The 26,367-nt window shown below is 40.2% G+C and overlaps 3 protein-coding genes across 5 annotated transcripts; 1 reads left to right on the forward strand and 2 right to left on the reverse strand.

Annotated features, from left to right (window-relative positions):
• Positions 1 to 5,326: 5,326 nt before the first annotated feature.
• Positions 5,327 to 8,125, reverse strand: LOC111229364 (nuclear factor interleukin-3-regulated protein-like). Of its 2 annotated transcripts, none has more exons than XM_022755667.1 (2): positions 8,008 to 8,125; positions 5,327 to 7,325 (listed from the first exon to the last, which is right to left on the reverse strand). In XM_022755667.1, the coding sequence occupies exon 2, from the start codon at positions 7,236 to 7,238 to the stop codon at positions 5,973 to 5,975; it is 1,266 nt and encodes a 421-aa protein (XP_022611388.1). In that variant the 5' UTR covers positions 7,239 to 7,325; positions 8,008 to 8,125; the 3' UTR covers positions 5,327 to 5,972. The 2 variants fall into 2 exon arrangements, with proteins under 2 accessions (XP_022611388.1, XP_022611389.1); XM_022755668.1 differs by having other exon boundaries at positions 8,004 to 8,125.
• Positions 8,126 to 17,719: 9,594 nt separating this feature from the next.
• LOC111229279 (Krueppel-like factor 1) lies at positions 17,720 to 21,228 on the reverse strand. Its single transcript, XM_022755546.1, has 3 exons — positions 20,910 to 21,228; positions 18,466 to 19,303; positions 17,720 to 18,372 (listed from the first exon to the last, which is right to left on the reverse strand). The coding sequence occupies exons 1-3, from the start codon at positions 20,982 to 20,984 to the stop codon at positions 18,197 to 18,199; spliced, it is 1,089 nt and encodes a 362-aa protein (XP_022611267.1). The 5' UTR covers positions 20,985 to 21,228; the 3' UTR covers positions 17,720 to 18,196.
• A 2,636-nt stretch (positions 21,229 to 23,864) lies between these two features.
• On the forward strand, positions 23,865 to 26,365 carry cunh22orf23 (chromosome unknown C22orf23 homolog). Of its 2 annotated transcripts, none has more exons than XM_022755649.1 (7): positions 23,865 to 23,947; positions 24,542 to 24,642; positions 24,801 to 24,863; positions 25,149 to 25,322; positions 25,514 to 25,648; positions 25,818 to 25,918; positions 26,188 to 26,365. In XM_022755649.1, exons 2-7 carry the CDS (start codon positions 24,549 to 24,551, stop codon positions 26,305 to 26,307), a joined length of 687 nt encoding a protein of 228 aa, XP_022611370.1. In that variant the 5' UTR covers positions 23,865 to 23,947; positions 24,542 to 24,548; the 3' UTR covers positions 26,308 to 26,365. The 2 variants fall into 2 exon arrangements, with proteins under 2 accessions (XP_022611370.1, XP_022611371.1); XM_022755650.1 differs by lacking the exon at positions 23,865 to 23,947 and adding an exon at positions 23,978 to 24,003.
• The last annotated feature ends 2 nt before the right edge of the window (positions 26,366 to 26,367 follow it).

Raw genomic sequence — 26,367 nt, forward strand, 5'->3', positions numbered from 1 at the left:
CAAGTTAAAAATAGCTTTCAGACCTTGAGCAGCTGTGTTACATCACTGATGAAAGCATTTCTAAATACAATTTCCCCTGTGCAGACTTGTTAAATATCTATCTGCTTTAGGAATAATGGTGTAGTGTTAATATGGGTATGAATGATGAGAAGAAAGCACAGGGTGTGAACGGGAATCAATTACAGGCCTCTCTGTCCCAGGAGAGAGCTGCTGTTTATTGCTTCTCCCTGCTGTGCGCTGGTTATGTCATACCCTCCAACTCCCTCAAAGCAAAGCTTTGTGCTTTACTTAACACACCTCATGAGTAAAAAAGAATCATCAGTGACTCACTCTGAGCAGAAATCAGACATTTTGTGCTTGTTTTCTCCTTTAAGCTTAAACATTAATTGTGTGATAGTGATTTAACCTAAAAGCAGGAGCAAATGTTCTTCACATCTGGGGGAAAGTAGATTTAAGGGAAAATTAAGCATAAAATTGTTTTCAGTTTTTTTTTTTTTTTCAATTTTATAGTAGATTACTGTTACATGTTACATTACACGTTTGATCCCTGTAGTATATCCACTCTATCCAAACACTCCTACAAATGAATACAGCATATCTATAGATATAGACAAGAAAATGTTTTTTTTTTTGCATAAAATCTTTTCTTAATTTAACTATACCCTCCACTTTTAAATGAAATTGAACCAGTTTTGTTAAAAATGTGCCACAAACAATAGCCTTTAGATGAATTGGTATCCTAAAAGAAGCCACGCTTTAATTCAGCCTAATGTTTGCATCAGGTGGATGGTGAGAGAGATTCATCAATATCTCAGAAAATAAAGTCATCTAGTGAAAAACATGAAAACAACATGCACATACAAACAGCAGCATGCCACGTGCAGGGGCTAATATAGCACACCGTGTGTCTGCATTAACCAGACAACACAGCCCGACTACAGCAGCTGCCCCCATTCCCTGGAAAACACCACCATGAGGGAAATTACCTCGCCTTGACATTGAGCACATAATGTGGAGTATAGCCAGCTACGTTTCCAATCTTGCTACATGTTTCATGTCAATAACAAAGCAAGAAAACGAGACAAACCCGGCAACAAAGAAGCATTTTTAGCACCGCGAGCGCCGGATTTAATAATGTGACAAAAACAGCCGCAAACGTCTCAAAGTCACGGACGCACGCGCGGGTCTGCCGGTAGAGCAGAGAGTCGCCATGTGAACAATAACCGGCCATAAGCATCATGTCCTCATGTCTACACACACTCACACTGAGCTGATATACCTCTGTGTTTAACCACGCCGAGTGAGGAACATATAGAGACACAAACAGACAAAGACAAAGGGCGGAATGCGGCTCCGCGCTCACTCTAACATACCTTTCCATGTCCTGGAGGAGGGGAAAAAAGATTCAGGCTTCCCCGACACAAAAGCTGTCTCGCTCCCGTTTCCTCCTTTCCTTGTCCCTTTAGAAGAAACCTCCCGTAAAACGAAAAAAAACTTTCTTCTTCGTTTCCTGTCGGTTCTCCGGTCAGTTGTGGTTGAGTCAGTGGGTCGGGTGGATGCTGTTTCGGTCTTTTGGCTCGGGCTGTCTGTGTGTTGTGTGCGGCCGGACACTGCTCCAGTTTCTCCGGCTCCCTTTCTAGAAATATGTGTTAGTAGGTCAGCGGTTGCATAACAGCTCTTAGGCTGCCTAGTCACGTTTTTGTCCTCTGTCTCTCCGCGCGAGAGTCTCTCTCTGTGTGTTATAAACCCTCTCCTTTTCTGTCCTCTCCACCTCCATCTACATCTTTCCTCCGCGCTGTAATAGCAACTCTTTACGGGAGTGGTTAAGTTTATAACAAGGGCATGAATGCGTTTTCACGGACACCATGTTATACTGAGACGTCCAATAATAGCATGTAACAGCATGTCCTTCAGCTGTGTTAGCAACGAGTCAGTGTTACATATCCTCTCAATATCAAGTCTATATAGTTTCACCTGGTGATACTTTATGTTTAACGGGGGAAAGATAAAGTTAATTCTGATAGTGACCGAGAAGGACCTTTTGTGAATCCAAGGAAACTGAATGGCCCAAAAAACTTGTGCTGTATGTTATACTTGTGTATAACTTTATAAGTGTGTGTGTGTGTGTGTGTGTGTGTGTGTGTGTGTGTGTGTGTGTGTGTGTGTGTGTGTGTGTGTGTGTGTGAGAGACATAATGCAGTAATATAGGCCATACAAATTTAGCATTAAAGCCATTTTTTGACATGGCTAATTATAGAAACACAGTTGATACTGTTGATATAGGCCTAAGTGAAAATGAGAGTCATCATTTCTTTTGCCAATCTCTCTGCTTTTCTTTCATTTTTAACTCTCTTTTCTCCTCTCTCTGCTCAAATTACAGATTATGATTATGCTATTCCATAGATAGATAGATGGATAGATAGTTGAACTTTCAATTTCTTCACTCCACAATCAAGTCAAAGGTCAAGGTCAGTTACAGAGATCAGTGTCTTGATGAAAGGCAGGGGTTTGCTAGCAGGGGTGGTATTGATGATAAATACAATCTTCAAATACTTTTACCTTACGCTAGACTCAGGAAAATATTGCGTTTTTCCTTTTCTACACTTATATGACATATATAGTTATTAGTTACGTGAGTAAGATTTTATATAAAGAACACAATCATCTTATAAAATATGATTTTTTTACAGATTAAACTGTGCAAAAGTATATAAAGTAGTTAAAAATAGCAAAGGGTAATTTGCTGATAATACTTGTGTATATTAACTTCAATAGGATTGTTAATGCAGGACATGGCAAGTTTAAGGACAGAGGGCGTCGTAGATACTGGGCTATAAATAGAATTAACTTGAACGCTACTTTTTTAAAAGATGTAAATGCTACCCACCACAGCTTGATGGTACAATTTGATGGTATTTTTAAATATTGTATATACCATATATTATACCTTATTATTGTTACCCTGTATAATGAAAAATATCAGCTTTTCTTTATGAAAGTAAAGACAACAAGCCATCTACTCTTGTTCTTTAATGAAATGTGTGATGTTGCTGCTACATAAAGTTCAATATCAGCATGGTTTTAAAACTAACACCACAGCCACAGCACTTGTGTAACTGTTATTATATAATTGTAAATGGATTACAAAGCTATGCCTCTTTTTCACCCCACATGTGTCTCGTTTAAGTCTCTCTCTCAAATAAGTATAAATGAATCCTGACAGGCCTCAGCCTGTATATCTGTTAACCGAGTTATGTTTGCAGTGGCAGACAGCAGCGTTGAACCCTTTGTTCGCACATTAAGGTCTTTCTTGTGTTATTATTTGCTATTTTTTTGTATTTTTAATTTTTTTCCTGCTTAATATAAAATCCACATTCATCATTTTTTTTTCCATGCTCTGTGGGAAGATTGTGGCATAATTAATGATAGAAATAATAAATACTTGATTCTATCTCCCATCTTGCTAGTTGCTTGTTTAGAACTTTTTTTTTTTTTTTTAAAGAAAACAGTAAAAACACACCCTTTAAAAATTTACAATGAAATCAGTATCAATATCCATGACAGTGATAAGATGAAATAAAACAAGAAAAAATGTATCTTCTTTATTATGAATTAACACATTATTGTATCATTAATTTTATGCACCATTTCATCTTCTTTGTTTTTGTTTATGTATACAGAAAAATGGAAGTGTATTATCTGCTTAGGAGCTTTTCTATTATCCCTCAAAGCCTGGTGTCCTCATCACCACCATATTTCATCTGCAGTTACGTCAGCCCTGTTTTGTATCAGACACACATCCACCTCCATCCCACTTTCTCACTCATATCCCTTCCCCCTGCTTTGTCTCCACACAGACACACACACACACACACACACACACACACACCATCATCACCACCATTATACCATGTTGGGGAATCGGCAGCCTTGAACTTGTCTAGCTCCTCCCCCCACCAGTCCTCTGTTAGAACCACCAACCCCCAACACACTGCTCCATCTTTCCAGCTGCCTCTGCATGCAGGCATTCCCTTGGCAACTGCGGTGGTGTGGTGGTGCCTGCCTAGCAACCAAAAGGCTCTCACTCCCGTCTATATGGCTCATGGCACGGGGGGTTGCAGACTGGGCTGGATGAAGATTGATCACAGACAAAAGAGCTCCTGAGCATCTTGTTGTTGTTGTTGTGGAGAGAGAGAAACAGAGACACGGCTTAAAGAAGGGGTTTCCAGCTGCAGAGGTCTGCTGATGCCTGATGCACCCTGTGCTTACACTCTGCTTTATGAATTATATTGATAATTTGAAGGTAGGAGTGCTGTGCTTCCAACACAAAATGACAGTGTTGCTTGTTCTCTATGTGCAGCATGTGGTACTACTGGAAGCACAATGGAGGAGATGACCTCTGTAGTAACACTGCTGTGAATGAATGAATGAGAGTCGGTGATCCATACTGATAAAGACACTTGGCGCCACCTGGTGTTGATAAAAATAAATAAATACTTAGCGCTGAAGATGGAAACATCAAAGATTGTGTTAATAAAGAATGACATTCAGTCCAATGAATCATATTTTTACACAAAAATCAATAATTCAGTGTATGTACTGCGGCTTTCTGGCTTCACACTGTTATCAGTATGTATTTCACGGAAATGTTTCTTTCTATCTGCAAGATTTGTTTTATTTCCAGGTGTGAATGTATTCTGGACCTCTATCCTTCGCTTCCTCGTGGGCCAATCAGTCTCCACCGCAACTGCCTCAAGCCTAAAAATAGCTTTTCTACTGCTGACGTGATAGATGACTCATGCAGAGTCTCGCTCCTCTCCCTGCAGCCACCCTCTCTCCCTGGCACTGTCCGACACCCCACTGTCCCCCTTCAATTCAGTAACCTTAGTTCAGTACGAGCCGGCCGACACAGAGGTGGTGTTTATATTTTTAAAGAATTTATCAAAGAAAGGAAGGCCATGAATAAAATCCAAATGATATCAGTTAATCACTTGTGTCATGTTCATACTCTTGTGCAGTGCACCTCCTCACTCCAGTGCCACGCCTACCATAGCTCCCTCTGCCCAGCCACACTGAGTCTGTGATGTAATGCAAAGTGCAGTTTAAAAACACTTCTTGCATAAAAGTCTTGCATATTGCATGTTGATGTGTTAACGTACATGTGGCTTTCAGAACAAATAAAACAGTAATGTGTAAGTCATTTAAATTGCACTAAGAATATCTCAGTTTGTCATAAAAGACTCACCATGTTCTTGGATAAAATATACTTTTATTTTCAAATACAGTTCAATTCAGTTACAGTTCTGAACAGTGATGGTGACGGCGATATCTATGTATCTTGCTGTCCTAAGATAAACCAGAAACAGATAAAGTGAACAAACACAAAACCACAGTACAGTCCAAAAAGTCATACTTATCACGTTTATCACACATTTAAAACAAGATAATGTCATACACAACATATCTTGTGCTGAAAGGTTAAAAATGTAAAATGTATGTCTTAGAAAAGGTGTGTGACACGTGTGGATAGATGTGTTAATGTTTACATTAGTGTTGAACATGGTGAGACTGAAGTCTAACAAATGATAACTGTGTTCATAGTTAGTATCCAACATGTTTTTCCAGTGTTTGTAACTGATCTGCTCAGTTGAGTGTTCACACAGATGTACGGCCAGTTTCAAATGATCCAAGGACGCGATGAACCACACATGAATCACCTCCATTGAGCATTATTTTAAAAGATGAATGTCTTTTCTGGCAGTGGTGCGCTGACCATCACAGAGCAAACAGATCACTAAACTAACCTTTTCCAGTGAAACAGGCGTTGAAAATAAAGTTTGTCATTTCAGAGGTGTCTGTTTGCATCGGTGCCAGTGGAAATCAGCAGTCTGTGAAGTCAATTTTCTGGAAAGATGTGAGGGGAAATCTGTCCATTAGTTTTAGTCTGGGTTTGATCTTGGTCTGTTCAGGTTTTAAGTGATCTTAGAGAGCAGCTGCTGAGAGAAGAGCCTTTTGAGCTGAGCCACTTCCTGAGACAAACAGCTGATCTGCGACCTCAGACTACCGTCCTCTGTCGTATAGGTGTTGTCCTTGGAGTTCTGCAGAGAGGAGGCGTTATAATATCCAGAGGACGGGCCCTGATACTGATGCCCAGGTCCACCACTGGCCTCCTCCCTGGACCAAGGAGGCTGACTCTCTGCCCGACTGTCCCACCCTACCTGATGGTGGCTCCTCACCTGGATGTTTGGCCCCACTGTAGCTACAGGTGGTCCACTGTGTCTGTTATCAGAGAGAGGAGACATCTCCCCTCCGTCACTGCTACCACCGGGGCCTTTGAATCGGAGCTTGTGCGGGAGACTCCTCAAACCCTCATGTGAGTCTTGTTTGGTTACATACTGACCCTCGTTGACCTCCAGGGGACAGATGTGGGAGTCGTAGCCCTGCTGCTCCTCCACCAGCTCCCTCGGAGAAGGCCCACTACGTTCACTCAGTGTGTCGTCAAAAAACACAGGGCTGCCCATATTTGAGTTGCATGAGGTGGAAACACCGGACTCCTCGGATACACTATGACTTGACAGAGGCCCGGCTCCCCTCGGCCCGTAGACGGCAGCCTGCTGCAGAGGGTGAGGATGAATGTAGTGGGTGCTGGCACTTTGCTGTGTGTTGAGGTATGAGGGTCCATCAGTGTGAGGCTGGTAGTAATGTGTTGTGCTGGATGGTTGATGAGCACAGAGTGATGCAGAGAGTGGCAGGATGGTCACATCGGACGGATCCTTGACCAGACCAAAGCGAAACTTGAGGGCCAACAGCTCGGCCCTCAGGCGTGCGTTTTCCTCCAGCAGACCCAGGACCCGTCTCTCCAGCACCATGTCATTGGCTCGCCGCTTCTCTCTGGACCGCTTGGCTGCCTCATTGTTTTTTCTTCTCTTGTCCCAATAGCCCTCGTCTTTTTTCTCATTGGGGATGAACTCCCGTTTGCGGCGTGCATTATTGCTGTTGTCTTCATCACAGCTGCACCCAGCCTTGGCTTCAGCGTTGGCGAGGCTGTCTTTGTGTTTGAGAGCAAAGGTGCGACCCAGAAGGGTTCGGGCCAGTTGGCTTGTGGAGGTCAGGATGGAAACAGCCTCATCGGTGAAGGACCCAGCCCCACCCCGAGGCCTGGACTCCAGTCCCTCCACACCCCGCAGTGATGGCACTGACAGGTCCTGGATGATGGCGCCCACAGTCTGACCCGTCATGTTCAATCACTTCAGGGAGCCGCAGGGTCTGTTAGGAACTCACTGATGGTTGGAGGTTGAGGGTGAAATGCTCTATATTGGCACCACCTGGTGGTGAAAAAACACAATCACATATGATGAGCTCAGAGTTTGTTCACAAGGTTGCAAAACATTTAACCGACATCATACTAGTGCCAATTGAATGTTGTAATTAACAGCAGGGAAGACATTAAAATCATCATAATAAAAAACTTATAAAACAAAAAACGCTCAGATTAAACTGATATTTACGAGCATTTCAGAGGGATAAAGCCATATTAATATAGACTGATAACAACGATCTAATTCGATACAAAAACTATTATCATATCATATTTCACCAGAGAAATTTTTATTAATTATATTCATAGCAACCATTCACTGTAAAAACAGTTAATAAAGAGTAATTTAAAAGTTTCTGGTTGAAAAAAAAGAGAAACGGCTGATTATTCCAGTTTAAATATTGAATTTCATTTATATAATTTGATTAAGTGTCCAATTAGTTCACCAGACACCACAACAAGGCATTTACAGTTATCCCTATCAATAGGTTTTTATTAAACCCTAAATCCTAAATAGTTTATTATTGACATAATGTTAGTACTCCCATATTTAATCCGACGTGGCATGATAACTGTAAAATATTATTCATAAACCTTCATAAAAATTTTGCCAGATTCCCTCGCACGATAAAACAAATTAAATCAGTAGTAAAAAATTAAAAAAAGGATAAATAGGAGCTCTTACTTACGAATGAAACAGCTGCTGAAATCTCTCATGAAAAGTTCCTCAGTCAGAGCGAGGAGCTGTCCACTGGACATGTGGAGCTTCTCAGGTCGTCTGCATGTTTCTGCTCCTAAAAAGCTCCGCATCTCTCTGTCGTTTCTTTCCCGATCAATCGGTTCAGCCGGGGTCGGATCCTCACCCCGGGTGACCCCCCCTCCTCCTCCTCCCCTCCCTCCTCCTCCCCCTCCTCCTGCCCTCTCCCCCTCCTCCTCCTAACGGGAAGCCAGCTGAGTCAAACCAACGAGAAACACTGTAACAGGGACCAAACAGAGCTGCGTTCAAAGTATTTTTAAACAAGCTGTTTTTTGTTTGTTTTTTCACTTTAGGCGCTGGAAGGACATAAGAGGTTAGAAATAAATTGTTAACCAAAATAACATAAACACATGCAAACAGGCTACAGACTGCTGTGTTAACTTGGTACGTAGTGTTGGTCTAGCTCCTGCTCCCCTTGTATTATAGCATTTAATCTTACAACTTGGTGCCTGAATGTTTATATTTGAGACAAAAAGGCCATGCGAGGCTGCTGAGGCGCAGTGGTGCTGTGAGCTAAATGCTAATGGTCGAGTGACAATGCTAGGTGGATATAATGTTTGCCATGTAAGTTCAGTGTATGATGGTATGGTATTATTAGTTTTGCAGGTATTTGTTCACAAAGCAAAGTATAGGACTTGATGAAGTCAGAGGATCAGCAACGTTATTAGGATACATGGCCAGGGCACCTTAGATATGTGTATAAAATTTTGTGCTAATCCATTTTGTAATTTTAAAATGTTAGGATTTGGAAAATTAGGATTAGGATTCATCCTCTGGGGACCATGAACGCCTGTACAAAATTAAAAAAAAAAATGATCTAGATATTTCAGTCTGGACCAAAGTGATAGACCAAAAACAGACCAGCAATCCCCTCCCTGGAGTCATGCCATTAGCTTGGCTAAAAATAGATGTAGAATTAAAGTTTTTCCTGGGCCAGCAGGACAACACCAAAGAAGGCATCGTATATGTCTATACTGTTCGTCAGCGAGGATTTTATCTGGGGCTGATGCTTTAGTTTTTATTCTGGCTGGCCTTACAGTGGCCAGACAAGTTTATTATGCTCAACCTTCACTCATTTACTCTTTCACTGTAAAACAGTGGAAGAAATTGTCAAAAGCCACAGTGTTACAGTCTTTATCCATCACACACACACACACACAGGCATGAAACAGGTCAAAATGATCTTAGTAAATTACACAACACGTTTGATTCAGTTTAACAGGTTTAATTAGGTCATGAATCCTCAAAAAATATTCATAAATCTAAATCCACGAGAGCTTTCCTGCTATGTATTGGGTTTAACATTTTAGTTTGTAACACTCATCCAGTGAGCTCTAACTCAGGACATAAGGTCTGTTTTTTACTGAAGTTGTAGTTTGAGCAGAGAAAATGTAATGTAATATGTATTATGTATGTATTTTGATAAAGAGAGGATCATTGCTGATCCAGTTAACACCTGTAGCACTAACAGGTTTCTGTTTTCACCTTTTTAACTGTCACTGTTAGATTAGCTCATCTAGTTTACAAAAGCCTGTGTGCACAGCCGTCATGGTGCTCTGAGTTGTCCTCATTTGCTCTTTGCAGGTAAGTACCCATAATGAGCAGTTCAAGGTAACACAGTTACACAGAAGTATGTGTTTTGTACACGCTCTCTTTGTTTCTGCACAAAAAGAACGCATGATTGTATTTTTATTTCCATCACATTAGATTATCAAACACACCGGTTTCCACTGTCAAAGAACAAACATGTGAGGATGTGTAATGTCACTCACTCAGTGTATTTCCTCTCTTCTCGTTGGCCTCACTGTGTAAGGACAAAAGAAGCTAATCGCTGTGTCACTGCACCTGTGGCTTAATCTAGTTATAATAACCATGTATTGTAAATGAAGAATGCAAAGACAGCCATACAGAGAGAGCTAATCACTTGAATGCCAGTAGATAGTGTAAATGGAAAAGAGAGCTGTTACGTAATACACAGGGAGAGGGAGAGAGAGAGAGAGAGCATGTGAGGACTACGCAGTACTGGAAGTTCAGTTGGGGTGAGGTTGCACAGAAAAAAGGAACATTGTTCCTATGAGCGATCTGCTGGACAGTGATACTTCCTCCCTGCGCATGGAAATGCTTCTCACTGGACCTCTCTGTCTCTCTGTCAGTCTCACCAGTTTCTGCAAAACAAGGCAACAGTTGACTTCTCATTCTTTAATTTATGTATGTATGTCCTCTCTGGAGCATTTAGAAACAACAGTGTCACTATTGACCTGTTGCCATGACCTTGACTGATCAGTTTGAACATGCTGGTGTATGGCTGTGACATGCAGTGGTGTACACACACATTCAGAGGACGTTGGGGTGAAATTCTGAGAAAAGAAAACTGTACTGCTGTCCCGAGGTTCAGCTGAATGAGCTGCCAACAAATTATCTTAAATGAAACATTTTGATTTCACTTCATTCCTCCTGTTTTTTAAGGTTATCTATTGTATAAAAAGTATTTTCCCATGACTGCTGACATATTCTAGGAGCACAGGGTTTAGCAGAAAAAAGTATCTATTGTAACATGTCATTTTTTATCCATAAAAATCTAGTTTTCTAAACAAACAAACAAAAAAAGACTTGATGGATAATCTGTTTCCAGGAAAAATCCATTTAAATTTGGAATTTTATACAATGGCGTATCATCTTCATGATACATGGTCTGATAAGTCTTGAGAAATGATTATATCAGGAATTATTTCCTGAACAAGATGAAGAGTCTATAGCCATGCAATCAGCTCTGTCAGGCTGTACATTGAGATAATGCTGACATCAGCATGGTAGCATGCTTACAATACCAGTTCAATACACAATATTAGTTTAGCAGGTATAATGTTTAGCATGTAAACATTTGCTAAATAGCAGTAAACAGTAAATACGGTTAAGGCCGATGGGAATGTCATTAGTTTTGCATGTATGTGGTCATAAACCAAAGTGTTTGGCAAAATTGCTGTTGATGTGACAGATGAAAACTCAGGAGATCAAAGTTATTACATTTCATTCTGAATGACTGTGCCAAACTTAATGTCAACCAATGCGATAGCTGTTGAAACATTTCAATCAAAACCAAAAATGTGAACCTGCTGGTTGCGCCTGAGGAAAACTCAGGGTGTCATCAAAGTCATTAGGCTTCATACAAACCACAATTATTTGTACGTTATGTCACGGCAACCCATCCAATAGATGCTGAGATATTTCCCCCTTGGACCAGCGTTGTGGACCAACTGACATTGCACATACCACTAGCGTAACTAAAAATCAGAAAGTGGGCTGAGATAATTTCACCTATTTCCAGCTCAACTGCGGCAATCTTCACTACTCTGCCTTGAGATTTTCTTTGTTGTTTTTTTGTTGTTTTTTTTTCTTTTTTAAAAAAACCTTTTCCAAGAATCCTGAAAAAAGATGATTGCAAAATGTAAAAAGTTCAATCTGGAGGGTGTTTGACTATATATACACCCACAAACTAAACAATGAATGGACAACTGGACACAATCTGTAGCTATGCTTTAACATGTAATAAGTACACCTAAAAAGACTATCTCACCACAGTGAGTCTGTTTCAGCACAGGAACGACTCTGTCAGTCTTTAGACATTAGTCACAATAAGTCACAGTCTCTCTGGTGCAGTATGTGTGTGAACTAACTCACCTTTGAACATCAGCTCTTACCCTCCATGACTCTAATCATGTCCCCATGTGTTGTGCTGAAGGTTGGTGCTGTAAAAGCTCAACAATGGCTATTTCACTGGACATGCTTCACTGACAATGTGTCCGTGCTGTACCATGGATTATATAACAAATATTGTGCGAAATATGAAAGTAACAATTTTTGTGTGCGTGTGTGTGTGTGTGTGCGCCTTCATGTAGAGGGTAAACTCTCATTTGAACCTTGTTAACCCAGGTGGAAAGCATCTGTCTTCCAGCAGACTGGATTCTTCATAAATACACTTATACTCTACAGTCTACTGTAGATGAAGCAATTGCCTGAGATACTGTAGGTAATACGCTGAAGAGAGCATTTTTCACCTTTTCTCTTTGTTTCATGCACATGCACAAAGATGTGCAGGCACACCTACACAGGTAACATAATACACATCTTAACGTTTTCACATTAAGATCGTATATGTGGTAGTAATGTGCCAGGAAACACGGAAATGACCAACAAATGCAGGGAGGAAGAAGACTGTAAACTAGTAAAGATGGATGTTAAAAAAAATGCATTCAACACATTTGTCATAACTTGAAGGACACACTGTGCGTCTTGGTGAGAAACACTGAATTTAAAGAAAAAATTCACAGGACACCTTTAAACCAAAATTTGAATCCACATTATCCTTATAATGCCTTTTAAGGCCAAAACAACTACAAACTATACGACACCAGGAGCAGCTTTGTTTGCAAATGGTTGACATTTCATCACACGTAGTGTTGTAGTAGAAAGATAAATGATTGAGCAACAAATTAGTGTATCTTTATCGTTTACTCACAGGAGGTGAAATAAACCTCGTATAGACTTCTTCACACGACTGTTTGAGAGTTAAGACTTGGATTTAGGGTTAGAACTAGAATCAGGTTTAGGTTGAAGTTAGGGTTAGGTTTTAGATTAGGCATGTTGTGATGGTTACTCCCCCAAATTTGCTTGTCAAAGTCAGTTTCCTAGTCATCCATCAATCCATTATCCATACTGCTTATCCTTATAGGGTCGTGGGTGTTGGGGCCAATCCCAGCTGACATTGGGCGAGGGCGGGGTCCACCCTGGACAGGTCACCAGTCTCTCACAGGGCTGACACATAGAGACAAACAACCGCTCACACTCATATTCACGACTGAGAACCTTCTTGCTGTGAGGCGACCGTGCTAACCGCTAGTTTACTAGTCATGAGGGGTAGTATCCAGTCTGTACATCAGCTGTGTAATCACTTCTGTTGAGTTTTGTCACGTCGGAGAAGATAACTCACATGAAAATGTCCAAACTTGATGTGAGATTTGGACTGAGATTGGATTTTAAAGCATTTAACAGAAAGGCTGTCTTATAAACTGGGCAGGAGGAGTTTGAAAGACCTTGGTATTCACCAGGGCTTTTTTACTTGACATTCTAACCTGATCCCTGGGTTCGCAGTTCGATCCCCAGCGTAAAATATATGCCAAATCAAACATGTGGAAGGTGATCTGCTGCAGTGACCCCTCACGAGGGGGCAGCCGAAACACAACAGCAACATTTTAAACCATCTGTTGTGCGTCCCCTACGCTGAAGTACCTATCTCAGGTTAGGGAGAGGATCTTGTGAATGCATTTGGTCAGTGTAGGTCCCCACAAATATAGCAGTACAAATATGTGTCCATGTGCATTCATGTGTGTGTCAAGTTTCATTAAAGCCTTGACTAACAAAGGCACAAAGTAATTGACTGCCTGAGCACAGATCGGACAGTGGCCTTGTTTGACTTTGTGTGTGTACGCTCAAGTTCAAATCAGGAGAACCCCCCTCCCTCTCCTCCCCCCTCTCTCGCTCTCGCTCTCGCTCTCCCTCCGTCTCACATCCCTCGATCCACTTGGACTCACAATCCCTCTCACCGGTGTCAGTGCTGCAGCGGCTTTCACCACTCTAATCCTCATCCTGTGTTTGGACATGAGGCCAAGATTCCCATTATGTGAGGTTGTGTAATCACAAACATACAGTTCAGTCAATATTTCTACACACACATATTAACTTACAGTGTTATGCATTGAATTAGTTAAGCCAATAGAAAGAGCAGCTCATTGTGCTGGACAGGTTTATCTGCATTTAGAAATCCTTATCTCTCCTCCCACATGGAGGGTTGCCAGTTTGGCTGTGTCCATGAATGTGTAACCCCTACAAAATTCAAATGTAAATAGATATCTCAGTTTGAGGTGCTGGTATCAATGCTGTCCTAAAGTAGCAGGCTTTAATAATGCAGAGAAAATCCATTTATGGACGCTCACTGGAGAGGCAGAGCTCCTAAAATATTCATGCTACAATATTCTGTACACTGAATGGTGTCGAAGTGTGTGTTTCTCTTTGACTGTGTGTGTGCAGACGTTTGTCTGGTGAACTGAGGTGGATCTTCTGCGTAAGAGACGTCTCGGCTTCCTTTCAGTAACACTGTTGTTGTGCTGAGGTCACACAGGATGTTACGTGTGTCTCTCCTTCAGGACGAGCAAGTTAAAGGACGCGTGTTTGCATAGAGTGGACCATAATGTTTTTGTTGCTGAAAATGTCTTTATTTTAAAATCAATGATAGCTGTAGTTATCGTTAAAATATAAAGCATATTTTTATATGCATCAATACAAGTATGTTTTTAAGACTTTATAGTATTTCTCTTCAACATACACAGATTAAATCTGACATTTTCATTTGTCCTGAAATGTCCTCTCCATGGAGAAAGTCTTCCACAGAGACGGATGAATTTGCGTTTCTCCACAGAAGAAAACAAGACAGAGAGAGGTTATTTAATTACACATCTGTCCTCAGCGAACCTTCCCTCAAAAATCAAATTAAGGGGTTTAATGTGCTTTTTCCATTTATAATTTTACATTATGCCATGGGGATTTACAGAAAGTGAAACTTGTAAATTTACAGAACAGTCGTCATTTACTAAAAGATGATAAGCGCATGCCAAAACATTTCATTATGGGAATTGTTTAGAGCACATGCTCTTCAGACTTTAAGCCTTGGCCTGGTCACAAGCATTATTAAAATTATTGTTTTTTAAGCTTTGACCTCTTCAGCTGCTGCTACCCTCTGATCAGACCACTATATTTTTCTTGGTAAATATTTCATGTCATGTTCATGCTGCAGTGCTTGTTTGGCAGGCTGTCAACATTTCAGTCATGCATAATGCCAGCATAATATCCTCTTTAGGTATATGTGACATGATGTAAACAAGGAAGGAGGAACAAGAAAGTGGAAGAAGAGAGGCCATTTGTTTAGGAGTTTGTTCTTTTTCGGGGCCACAGCAGGTCATAGCTCTGCCCCTGTCCTCGTGTCATCTCTAAATCCAGGATCACGTACCCTCGAACACAGCGCTAAAACAAACTCATACTGCAGATGGAGCCTCATGATCATCTCCAACCTGTTAGTGAAGTGGAATAACTTGCTAAGCGAGCACAGTCCCAGTGGATAACAGATTATACACGGAGTATATCTGTTGCACTATAATTATCAGGATTACTCCATGTGTGTACATTTGGCTGTGAGTAGGGCACCAATGTGTTGCTGATGTGTGTGTGCAGCTTGGGTGTTACTGGCTCGCTTGTAATCATGCCACCCCGGATGAGCAGGTTTAAGAATCCAATCATAGCCATGATAGTACACCAAAAAGGAAACTCGGAGTGGAGCTCACTGCTGTTACCAAATAGAGATTAATCACACTATCTCTAAACTGCTACTCTAAACCTTCCTTAAAATCTGCCACTGTAAACTTCTTAAAGGGGTACTCCAGCAATTTATTGTGGCACTTCCATAAAGCTGAGGGACAGATTTAATGGCCAAAATCAAAGAAGCAGAGCGTGGAATATCTTTACTTTTAGTTGTGGATATTTCATGTGTCAAACACTGGACTCTACATCTTTCATTGAGCTGGAGCCTCGCCATAAGAGATACATATTACAACTTGGAGGCTGACTGGTTGTGAAGGATGTAATTCACCTTTAAGATTCAAATAAATGTGTGAGCATTTTAAGTAGACTATTGTCTTCATCCAAAGTATATCTTATCACATCAGTTTTATCAATAAGCAGTTATCTTTTGCACGTACTGTATATTGTGATCTGATTTTATTTTATTGTTGCTTTACTAGAACATCTGACTCTTTCTTTTCTGTTTCACATGTGATGTTTTATGCAGCTGAAATGACCCTGGTGATGGAGATGTTAGGCCATGGGTCACGGCGGATGTAAACAAAACTTACCTCTGGTTGTTTTAACGTAGTTTACTAACGCATGTAAATTCATTTCTGTGTATGTGCATACGCACATGTTGCAAATGTTGGCAAGTGAGTGCATAATTTTGTTTGCTTTTCTCTGTTTGTCTTTCCAGAGGCCATGCATGCCTGTGCATGTGTCCATGTGTTTCTGAGAGAGAGAGAGAGATAGAGAGAGAGAGATAGAGAGAGAGGGAGAGAGAGAGGGAGAGAGAGAGGGAGAGGGAGCTTCATAATGTGATGACGATCTCCATCATCTGACATAATCAGGATGAATCAGTGAGTGCTGAGTTACATAAACAGATTCTCAGCCTCACATCACCCTCACCCAGATTAGAAACACTGCACATGCAGCTGCCAACAGACTGCTGATACCAGCCTGCGGGCCTGAGAGCTGGCACAGCAGCAGAAGACTGACACCTAAAGGCCAAAGGATGACATTACACTTGGTATTTGCACATATTTAGATTTATTCAAGATGAGCTGTTTAAATAAATCATGTTACACTGAGGGGCAATTTTACAGCATTAGAGGTCTTTATTGGATCTATGACAACGATAGCAATAATTAAAAAAAAAAAAACTTTAAAGCACTCCTCTGAGAATAGAAAAACATTATATAATAATATAATATCTTCTGTTGATATAAAAGATCATGTTAATAAATATGTTGCTCATTGGTAGATGATAATAGACAACTGAGAAAGATGCAGATTATTTACACATTTGAATTCTGCTTGATGAGAGAGAAAAAAAGCATACATGTTTTTTCTTAAATTAAAATTCCCCAAACAGACAAAAATAAAGTTAGATGACAAAAATACACAACCCTGCACTAACTGTACAATCATATACGTAAAGTTACAATCATTATCACCACAGTGGCGGCACTGAAGTTCTTGCTTGAGAGGGAAATCAGACATAGTTATCAGATCATCCCAGCGCTGATGCAGCTCAGTGTTCATGACTTTGTGAATGAACCATGACTTCCTACTGGATACACTGTTATAACCTATGTTACACACATTTTTGGTAGTTCTTTTGTTAGTGTTTAAGTCTGCTGTCTACATAGTGTGTACAGTGTTAGTCCACTTTTTTGGCTTCTGAAGGGGGACATGCCAGAAAAAGTTTGAGAACCACTGGGAAATCTGGGATATCATTACACCAGTGAAGGTCCTCAAAGTGTGTCTCTTATGTGTCTTAACGATGTCCAGGTAACCAGTTTGACTTCATGGAATCTAAACTGGAATTAAAAACAAACCTAGACTGTCACATTAAAGGGGAAGTGTGCCGGTTTCACGTGTCAGATCCTGTGACAGGTCTGGTAGAGTGCAACTACACCTGTGAAACAAGTTGTATAAAGTCTTTTGTGGCTCCAGAGGGAGATGCATGAAGGCTGATGTATTGCCTCAAGTGATGTCACTTGAGTCATCTTCAGTTGGGGCTGAAGACAACAAGTTTGAAAATAAACAATAAAAATCTTGGAGTGTGGAGTTAAAGGTCTATAGCCTGCTCCTCATCTCTGCTTGAGGCTGGAGACTCATGGCTACATCAGCTGCTACTAGCATAACACACCTGAATCCACCTGAATCTCCAACTGAACTGTGGGTGATGTAGATGCCATGCCACGATATCACTCTTTCTGCTACATCAATTCTGATACTTTTTTTTTTTTAATTGTGCTTAAGCAATCATTATCTGATGGTCAGTTTTTTTAAGCTTTGGATATCCATTGTTTCTTTAAAAAAGAGAATTTCATATGTTGAAAGATTTTGAATTAGATTTGTCACATTTGTCTTCTGAAGTAAACCAGAAATAGACAAGAAATCTGACAATTACAACATCAACAACATCCAGGCAGCATGTACACAATGATTTGTGACACCAACCAACCACTGGTTGCGTTGTCAGTTTTCACAGCCTAAGTCTAAGTCTACCTGTGAACCTGTACTGTTTACCTGCCAACTACTCAAGTACTCAAGTACATGTTTATTAAAGTTAACACTGGAAACATGTTCAGGCAATATCTGTCATCACTGACAAGCACTCAATATCCAAGTCATCAAGTTTTCTACCTTTTCATTTCTTTGTGTGTGTGTGTGTGTGTGTGTGTGTGTGTGTGTGTGTGTGTGTGTGTGTGTGTGTGATAGCTTCAGGTGTGTCTCTTCATGTGCAGAGCCAGGTGGTCAGAGCGGGAGAAGGCCCTCTGACACAGCAGACACTCGTAGGGTTTCTGGCCCGTGTGCTTGCGGTAGTGACGTGTCAGCTCATCTGAACGGGCAAATTTCCAGCTGCAGCCCTCCCATGAACAGTGGTAAGGCTTTTCCCCTGATGAACAGACAATAAAACTAATGGTAAGTATCAAACACACACATCTTGAGATGAAATGGGACAGATTCTCTTGTTGTTTCTTTGGTTTACCTGTGTGGGTGCGAAGGTGAGCCTTGAGGTGTGAGCTCTTGGTGTAGGTCTTGCTGCAGCCAGGGTATTCACAGCTGTGGATGGCGGGCCTCTTTTTCCCTGGGGTCCTTCGACCACGCTTCCCCTCCACCCCAGCAGGGGGCAGCTGGGGTCTGACCAGCAAGGGCTGCTGGTGGAGGGGCAGATGACCAGTGGCCTGGCCGTGAGTGTAGTCACAGAAAAGGCTGGTGTTGTGATTGAAGTTGGGCATGTAGCTGTAGTGTCGGGGGTCAGGGGTCACGGCTTGAGGTTGGATGAACCTGTTGTCAGGGAAATTGACCACAGTCGGGTGCTGCTGGGGATAGTAGGGGTTGAAGTCCCATGATGTGACCTTAATAAGGTTTCCTCTGCTTCCTTGCGGGAAGCCAAACTGATCTACATTAGGTAGACTGGGAACTGAAGTCCGACCTGTCTGCTCACCATTATAACCACGGTGGTACAGCTCTGGCTGGACTGTTGAGGTTTCAGCAGGGGACAGGAGCTCCGCCATGAGGCTGCCACTGTTCACCTGCAGACACTCCTGTCCTGGTTGGTCCTTAAACATACCGGCCTCTTGGTACGCCGTGTTGGGGTCGAGCTGTGGGAGCCGTTGATCAGTGTTTTCCAGAGAGGGGTTGAGGTCAGGTGAAGGGTTGCTCCAGTCAGACAACAGGAACTCAATGTCCCAGGATGCCCGGCTGTCATCGTCTAGGAGCTCCTCTGTCATATGTTGAGAGACCTGCAGCTGCTCAGAGCTGCTTGGTGACAGTTTGTTGCTGAGAGAGTCCAGAGGGAGAGAGCCACCCTCAGTTTTCCACACCTAGATGTTTTCAGAGAGTATAAAAGGTTCACATTTTTACATATCTATCTTAAAACAGGATTCACATTCCCATATGAATCTTTGAAGGGTTATTAGTTGTTGTAACTGTTGCCAGATGCAAAGGGATCCTTCTTCTAAAGTTATTAGTCTTTCTAATACCAAATTCCTACATTGTTACTTCTTCCTTATACTTCACAGCTGATGGATGAGTTGTGACAGTGAATTAAGAATGTGTAGTTTAAAAGAAATCTTTGAAAATATGGTGATAAATAGATATGAAACTGAGTCTTTTTTTTTGTTACTTTTCTCTTCTTTTCTTTATTTTGGTCTCAATGGTTACGACGTGCTGGAACTCCTAATCTTGCTTCATGTTTATTTTTTATTTTTTAATTTGATAATGTCTAATCTTCGTGGTGAAAAGTTTCTTTCCGTTTTTGCCTAAAGTTTTTCTTTGACTTTACATTGGCTTGTAGTGAGAGGGTTGCTGTTTCATGTAACATTATAAAGAGAGGGTTGGCGTAATAAACTATAGCTTCAGCCTACACCTTTTTGGCCAATATTGTCATGTTTTATTTATATGTGTATAAATATTAATAAGGACCAAAATAACCTGAACTGAACTAAACTGAAATGAACAATCCTGCCACCAAGGAAACACTGTCAGTAGAAACACAGAGAGGAAATTTGGTACTAAAAAGACTCAAAGACATTTGAACTTTTAATTTTTACACGTAACAATGACTATGGATTTTGTCCCTAATCATTTACTGCAACTGATTTAGGAAGGGATTTGTGTTCAGCCAGTATGGACAGCAGGAACAATTACTCACTTTTGTCCAAAGCAACTTACAACAAGTGCATTCAAACTCCATTAGAACGAGAGCTGGATTTCATCAGAGTGACTGGAAGTGCGTTCCTCCCAGTCAACAACTAAAAACACGTTCAGTGCTACAGTACAAGTGCGGCTTCTCATAATGTTCAGACAGTAATGGAGTCTGGACATTATTCTTGAGGACTCAAACTCTACAGAAAATGTCATTGCGATAATAATTAAATAATTCAATCAAATTTTCAATTTTATTTTTATCGTGCCAAATCATAACATACATTATGTCAGGGCACTTTACTGAGTAAGGTTATAGAGAGAAACCCAGCAGTTCCAACAGTGAGCAGGCACTTGGCAACAGTGTCTAAATACATGAGCTGTTGAATTTTTTTTTTTATTTCCTTTTTTTTCTCTTTGCAGTATATCGTGCGTCTGCATAAGAAACAGAAATGTGAAAGTCCTTCTTCTAACCCGGTCGAACACAGGAAAACATGCTTTTTACACACACAAATTCAAATGGACACACTTGTAAAATAAAAACTAACTGTAATAAAGAGTAAATTACGTGTGTCATGTACAAATGACTGCCACAGCAATGAGCATTACACAAGGCAAAGGTTAACATTACCTTCATGATATTCTCAGATATGGAATTGCATTTGTTGCTTTGGCCCCGTCTGTCATTTCTTTAGGTAAGGCAGCAGGTTGCACTGGACAATATCTAAATCAATTCAGACTTTTTTCAGTTATTGTGTAGGACTCAAACAAAATAATACTTACTTTCATATTGTCACTGGAGTGAGCGAGGCTGGAGAAGGAGCTGAAGGAAGGGAGCACGGCCTGTGTAACAGCCATCAAGCACTTTGATACAACAACAGTTAAGTTTTTCTTTCCTCTTTTTGCTTTTTCTATTTTTCTGTTTTTTTTTTTTTTCTTTACATGATCGGCTTATCCTCAGCTAACAGAAAGTCAAACCCTGTAGCTCACCAGGCCACTCATCCCAGTTACAGTCCACTCAGAGCTAAAAGGCCTCACAAACAGTTTCTTAAAGCGGTCTCCTCTTCTCCATTCCTCCCCTGCTATCTCTCCCTCCTCTTGCTTGTCTATCTCTGTCAGCTGTGAGTCTTACTTCAAATCTCTCTTTTTCATGTACGTCTTGACCGTTAGGAGGTGGAGCGTAAACATGAGTTTCTGAGCTGGCTACTTCTCTTTATGCCTTAAGATTGTTCATTAACACTCACCAAGAAACTGTGCTATCTCACCTCAACTGACTGCCTTCCTGTTCTGTGGGATTCAGAGTAAAAACACAACTCTGAAAAAACTGATGAGCGCCAATGTGTGAATAAACAAATACATTGTGCATATAATACAAACTAACAAACTAACTATAACTAAATATTAATGTAATATTAATGTTAAAATCAGTGCTGAACATCTTTATTGAATGAATTTCTCTGGTGTCTTAAGAGGCAAAAACCTTTTTTGAGGTAACTAGGCTTCAATATTTGTTGAAACATGGACTGTGCTGGGAAGCTGCTTTCATTGTTTTCTCAAGATAATAGTCACTTCACATAGAAAATAGTTGAATTATTGCAAATAGCAATAAAAAAAATGTAAATTCTGCAAAAGATTATATCTGTAGTTACAATGTCACATAGGGAATCACATAATAATGAGAATGAAATCAATCATTTCAAGTGATTTGAAACAAAGTGCATGACAGGAACGTTTCCTGTGAGACTTTTCTGTTTACCTACATACACAAACCATACATCCTGTCTGGGTTTCTCACTGGCAGAAGTGAAAAGAAAGGTGACTTCATCTTGTCTTTTCATCTCAAGTGGCATAAAAAGTCAGAACATAAAAAAAAAACAAAAACCAAATCATGGACACACTAAGAAAAAATAAGGGAGAGAGATTCAACTGTACTGTAGCACTGTAGTATCTAGTTACTATAAACAGTATGTTAACAAACAGTTAAAACATACTTAAGAAATATATATTTTTAGGAAAAAATAAAAAGATATTTGGTTTCACACCTGAAAATAACAAAAAAGCCAAACAATATCATCTAAAAGTAAAAGTTAGTTAGCTTCTGCCAAGCTACTACAAATTATAGTTAACCTCTAGTTGACTAAATTAATTAATAATTAGTAATTAACTTAATTGAAATACTGTAAAATTAACTCAACACTGCAGATCAACACGGCCCTCACTATTTTTCATTCACAAGTAAACATTAGTCATTATCGGAGGACTGGCCTCTATCTAATAAAGCATGCTTTGGCACAGAGTGCAGTGCGTTGGTGCATGTATGGTGAAGCGTGTGGACATTTTATATTAACATGATGTGTGAAGCACTGACAGAAACATGTTTGAATTAATGTAATGTTAATTTAAACAGTGATCAGAGATTATTTTTTATTACAGAGCTACTTACAGAGGTTCAGTGTGAGTACATAAACAAATAGGCCTATTATTTGATAAAAGTAGGCTGACATATCTCATGAACAACACACCACTATCTAATACATTTCATATTCTGGTTTTAAGTCCATAACAACATCGTCCTATTTAGTGAGCCAACACAGTAATAATTTTAAAACACTCCATACACTTGCATATACAGATCAGTCTTTGTCTTCTCAGTGAGGACGTGCAGTTCTGACTTCTGAGAAGACCTGTGTGTAAAAGGTGATTATATTCTGGCTGCTGTTTATCTTTTGACATGGGGCAGAGGCAGGCTGCTGTCTTCCCAGAGATAATGGACCCCTGACTGCTGCTGATCGCCGATGACTAGCCCACCACTGATAAAGACTCTTTCCCTCATAGTGACGACTTGACTAGACATCCATTACAATGGGCAAAAGCTTCTAGTGGGTCGCTTCACAAAACAGCCTCTTTATGGCCTTAAACACATTACACAAGTTCATCTACAGCCTGTTTGTTTACCAAAGCAGACTTCACTTCTAAAGGCTCAAGGCTAATGTGTGAATTTCTGTGTGATTGCTGACAAAAAGTGACAAAACCAAGAAGAGATAACCTGTGCTGTACGTAGTCATACCTACATGTAATTAAGGCATTGTAAATGGTCAAAGAAATACCATAAAATATTTATGAAATCATCTGGATGGAACAGAAAAAGAAGTGAGATTTTTGTGCTTTGCATACAGAGCCACATAATTGCCAGTTTAATGTGAGGGACTTTCCTGTATATTAGGTGACTATTAAGTGACTATGTTATTAAGTGACTATTTATGATTCTGTTTTAATGTCATCATCTAATTTCCATAAATATATATTTTTTAATATTCTTTCTGAGAACATTAATTTTGTGCTTAGTGATATAATATGGATTTTTTAATGACTGTGGGGAAAGTGGACCTAAGTGGCAGCAAAATAAAAATAAAAAACATTACCATGGTATGTTTTGTTCTCATCTGATAGCACCACACTAAAAATATCCCTGGCTTTGATAAATATTTTTCATGGAATATATGACAAACTTATTTTGCTCACTATCAATAGTAACTGATGCAGTATCAACACAAAAGTCAATCGGTATTTGGCTCCATCTAGTGGCCACATGTTGTCACTGCGCTTCTCTTAGTACAAACAATAACAAGTGGAAAGGGAAATTAACGACACAGGCAATCAATCAGTTTTTAGAGAGGCCGTTGATAAAAACAAATGTGATCAAACATTATCTGAAGTTTGGAGCAAAAACTCGTATCATTATGTTGCCTTAACGCAAAGTTTTTTGTTGGTTGCTATAGCAACATCACTCAGTTTCACGGGAGAAGACGCTGCTGTTCACAGTGAGTAACTCTAAGTGTGTGTACGAAGGACTTGTGATAAATAAAGAAGTGTTTCAGTAAGTTATTTGTATTGTTTGTCAACTTATATGTATTTTGTCATTAGTTTCTTTCGTGTAAAGCTTCTGACATTCAGCTGTTATTAGCCACTGAGCAAGAGCAATGTTAGCCAGATCTAACGTAAACAGAATTTAGCTAAGCTAAATTGAGATATTTCAGTGATCTTGAACGGTAAAACCAATATCTACAATCACAAGTGTCTCCCTAGAGCATCAGAAATTTTACTGATGATATTTAAGTGGCACATTTTGGAAATTTGGGCCATGACTATTTTTATTGGACATAGTATTATAAGCAAAGTTTTACTCTTATGGTGGCCTTACAGCTGCCAAATGGAAAAAAGTGGTTGTCAGACATCCGGTGTCTTTGGAGCAACTCCACGATCTGTCTTTAAATTATATCATTACAGGCTGCTTCTTTGCTCAGAGAGTTGTTCAAACTCACAAATTGCAACTTAACCGTAGCTCGCAATATAACAGAGACAACGTTAAATTACACCCCAGGGATTGTGGGTAATGTATTTTATTTGTCTTTGAGATCGCAGATGGAGGCCTCTTCACAAAGAACAGCTGGCAGGGGGCTGTGGAACAACGCCAAGGCCACTCCATACAGCAAGGAGACCCAGGATATGCTAAGATGTGAGATGATGCGCTTGTTGATGTTCTGGTGTGGATAGTTAGGTATAAATGCTACATACACAGATAGAGGACCGACTGTGTGTATGTGTGTTTACCTTTTAAGTGTTTACCGCTGTTTTATGCTGTCTATTTTTCATCATGTTCCTCCCTTTGCTCAGTAATGATGCAGGAGTCAAGTCTCACCAACCGCCAGAAAAAACAGATCAATGAATGTCTGAAGAGTAAGTTTGAGTCCTTGGACATCTGGGCATCTTTCCTACAATACTCAGCATATAACATATTGTTAAAATATCACATTTTATTGGCCCTCTGATGAGTCCTGTCTCTACATTGAAATGTCAATTAGCTCCACATTTGCATGGCATTAATTAAAATAGACAACTGCCCAATGAGCATTGCATTTACTTTTCTGCTACACTACTCCCTCAATACATTATTCGAATCATTAAGCATTACTACATTGCAAAATTGAAAACTTTTATTTTTTAAAATCTTTTCCTCCACAGATGGAGCAGCTTTGCCACTGCCCCCTGACCCCACATCGTCAGATTCTCCCCCTCAGCCTAAAACCAGTAAATCTATGCAGAAACGCCTGCCAGCCAAGCCTCAGAGACGCAGCGCTGAATCTTGTCAGTCTGGGAACAGCTACGTCAGAGAAAAGTTCTGCCCCGCTCCCACAAGTACGTTCTTGAAGCCGACATCTTTACTTGTTCTGAATGTGTTTTTACAGGCTTACGTTGCAAACAGTTGCAATACAGGTCATTTGTCACTAAATCTATCTAAATTTGTAGTCACAGTTTTTTTTTAATCTTCTGCATCCTGAGAAACCATCTGTCATATTGTCACTCTCCTTATTTCGCTCTTATTTTAGGAGACTTAGAGAAAGAGAAGAGGAGGCTTCAGAATATATTGGCAACAGGACAAGAGGAGCCCACAGCTGCATCTTCCCAAAAGGTTCCTACATGTTGGAAGCCAGACATCATAGAGAGAGACGAGTATCAGGAAGGTGAGACTAAGATGATGGAGAAGAGTTACAGAGTTACAGTAAAATGTTCTGTGTAAGAGAGCAAGATGATCATGTTGATAGTCTTGTTTCTGATCATTTCAGCCTAAATAGGTAGGTCCACTGCCCCTTGAATAAGCCTAATATTATCTTGTGTCTGTGTCCTCTGTAGTTCTGGATGAGATAGAGGAGAGAAGACAGTTTCTGGCAGATATGGCCTCTCTAGGTCAGGAGAAGCAGTACATCAGCATCATCAACAATGAAATATCCCAGGTAAATAAGCAACGGTTCACACTTTAGCTCAGATTACTCTGTATTATGCTGTACTGTATTTTGAAAAAGGTTTTTGTAACTTCAAATCTAATCTTAATCTTATATACAATGTAAGTAGGTGCTGACGGGCAGATCAGTAGCATCGCAAATAGATCCTTAAACTGGCATTAGGTTCACATTCTGTGCATACTGAAAGGGAAAAGGTAAAATCTATTCTCTTTGAAATACAACTGCATTGAAACCTGTGTTGTGTCATGACTCCAATCCAGAAAATCAGAGAACTGGAGATACTGGACAAGGCGCGCAGTTCCATGAAGGATGCAGTGACATCCAAGAGGAAAGAGGAGAGTGCAGAACAGACAGAAAATGTGGAAGAGACTGACCACTGACTCAATACCTGGAAATTACTTGGAAATGTGGTGCAGGCAATATAACAGCAGAACCATTCA

The sequence above is a fragment of the Seriola dumerili genome, unplaced genomic scaffold (assembly GCF_002260705.1).
Source record: "Seriola dumerili isolate Sdu_G_001 unplaced genomic scaffold, Sdu_1.0 BDQW01000230.1, whole genome shotgun sequence".
In the NCBI taxonomy this organism is placed as follows: domain Eukaryota; kingdom Metazoa; phylum Chordata; class Actinopteri; order Carangiformes; family Carangidae; genus Seriola; species Seriola dumerili.

Bases quoted from the DNA above. Each gene is read 5' to 3' on its own strand.
- LOC111229364 (XM_022755667.1), bottom strand. From the start codon at position 7,238: ATGACGGGTCAGACTGTGGGCGCCATCATCCAGGACCTGTCAGTGCCA.
- LOC111229279 (XM_022755546.1), bottom strand. From the start codon at position 20,984: ATGGCTGTTACACAGGCCGTGCTCCCTTCCTTCAGCTCCTTCTCCAGC. The intron at 19,304-20,909 runs GTAAGTATTATT...GAAAACATCTAG, and splicing joins ACTCCAGTGACAATATGAAA to GTGTGGAAAACTGAGGGTGG. The intron at 18,373-18,465 runs GTAAACCAAAGA...TCTGTTCATCAG, and splicing joins TCACCTTCGCACCCACACAG to GGGAAAAGCCTTACCACTGT.
- cunh22orf23 (XM_022755649.1), top strand. From the start codon at position 24,549: ATGGAGGCCTCTTCACAAAGAACAGCTGGCAGGGGGCTGTGGAACAAC. The intron at 25,323-25,513 runs GTACGTTCTTGA...CTCTTATTTTAG, and splicing joins GTTCTGCCCCGCTCCCACAA to GAGACTTAGAGAAAGAGAAG. The intron at 25,919-26,187 runs GTAAATAAGCAA...ACTCCAATCCAG, and splicing joins TCAACAATGAAATATCCCAG to AAAATCAGAGAACTGGAGAT.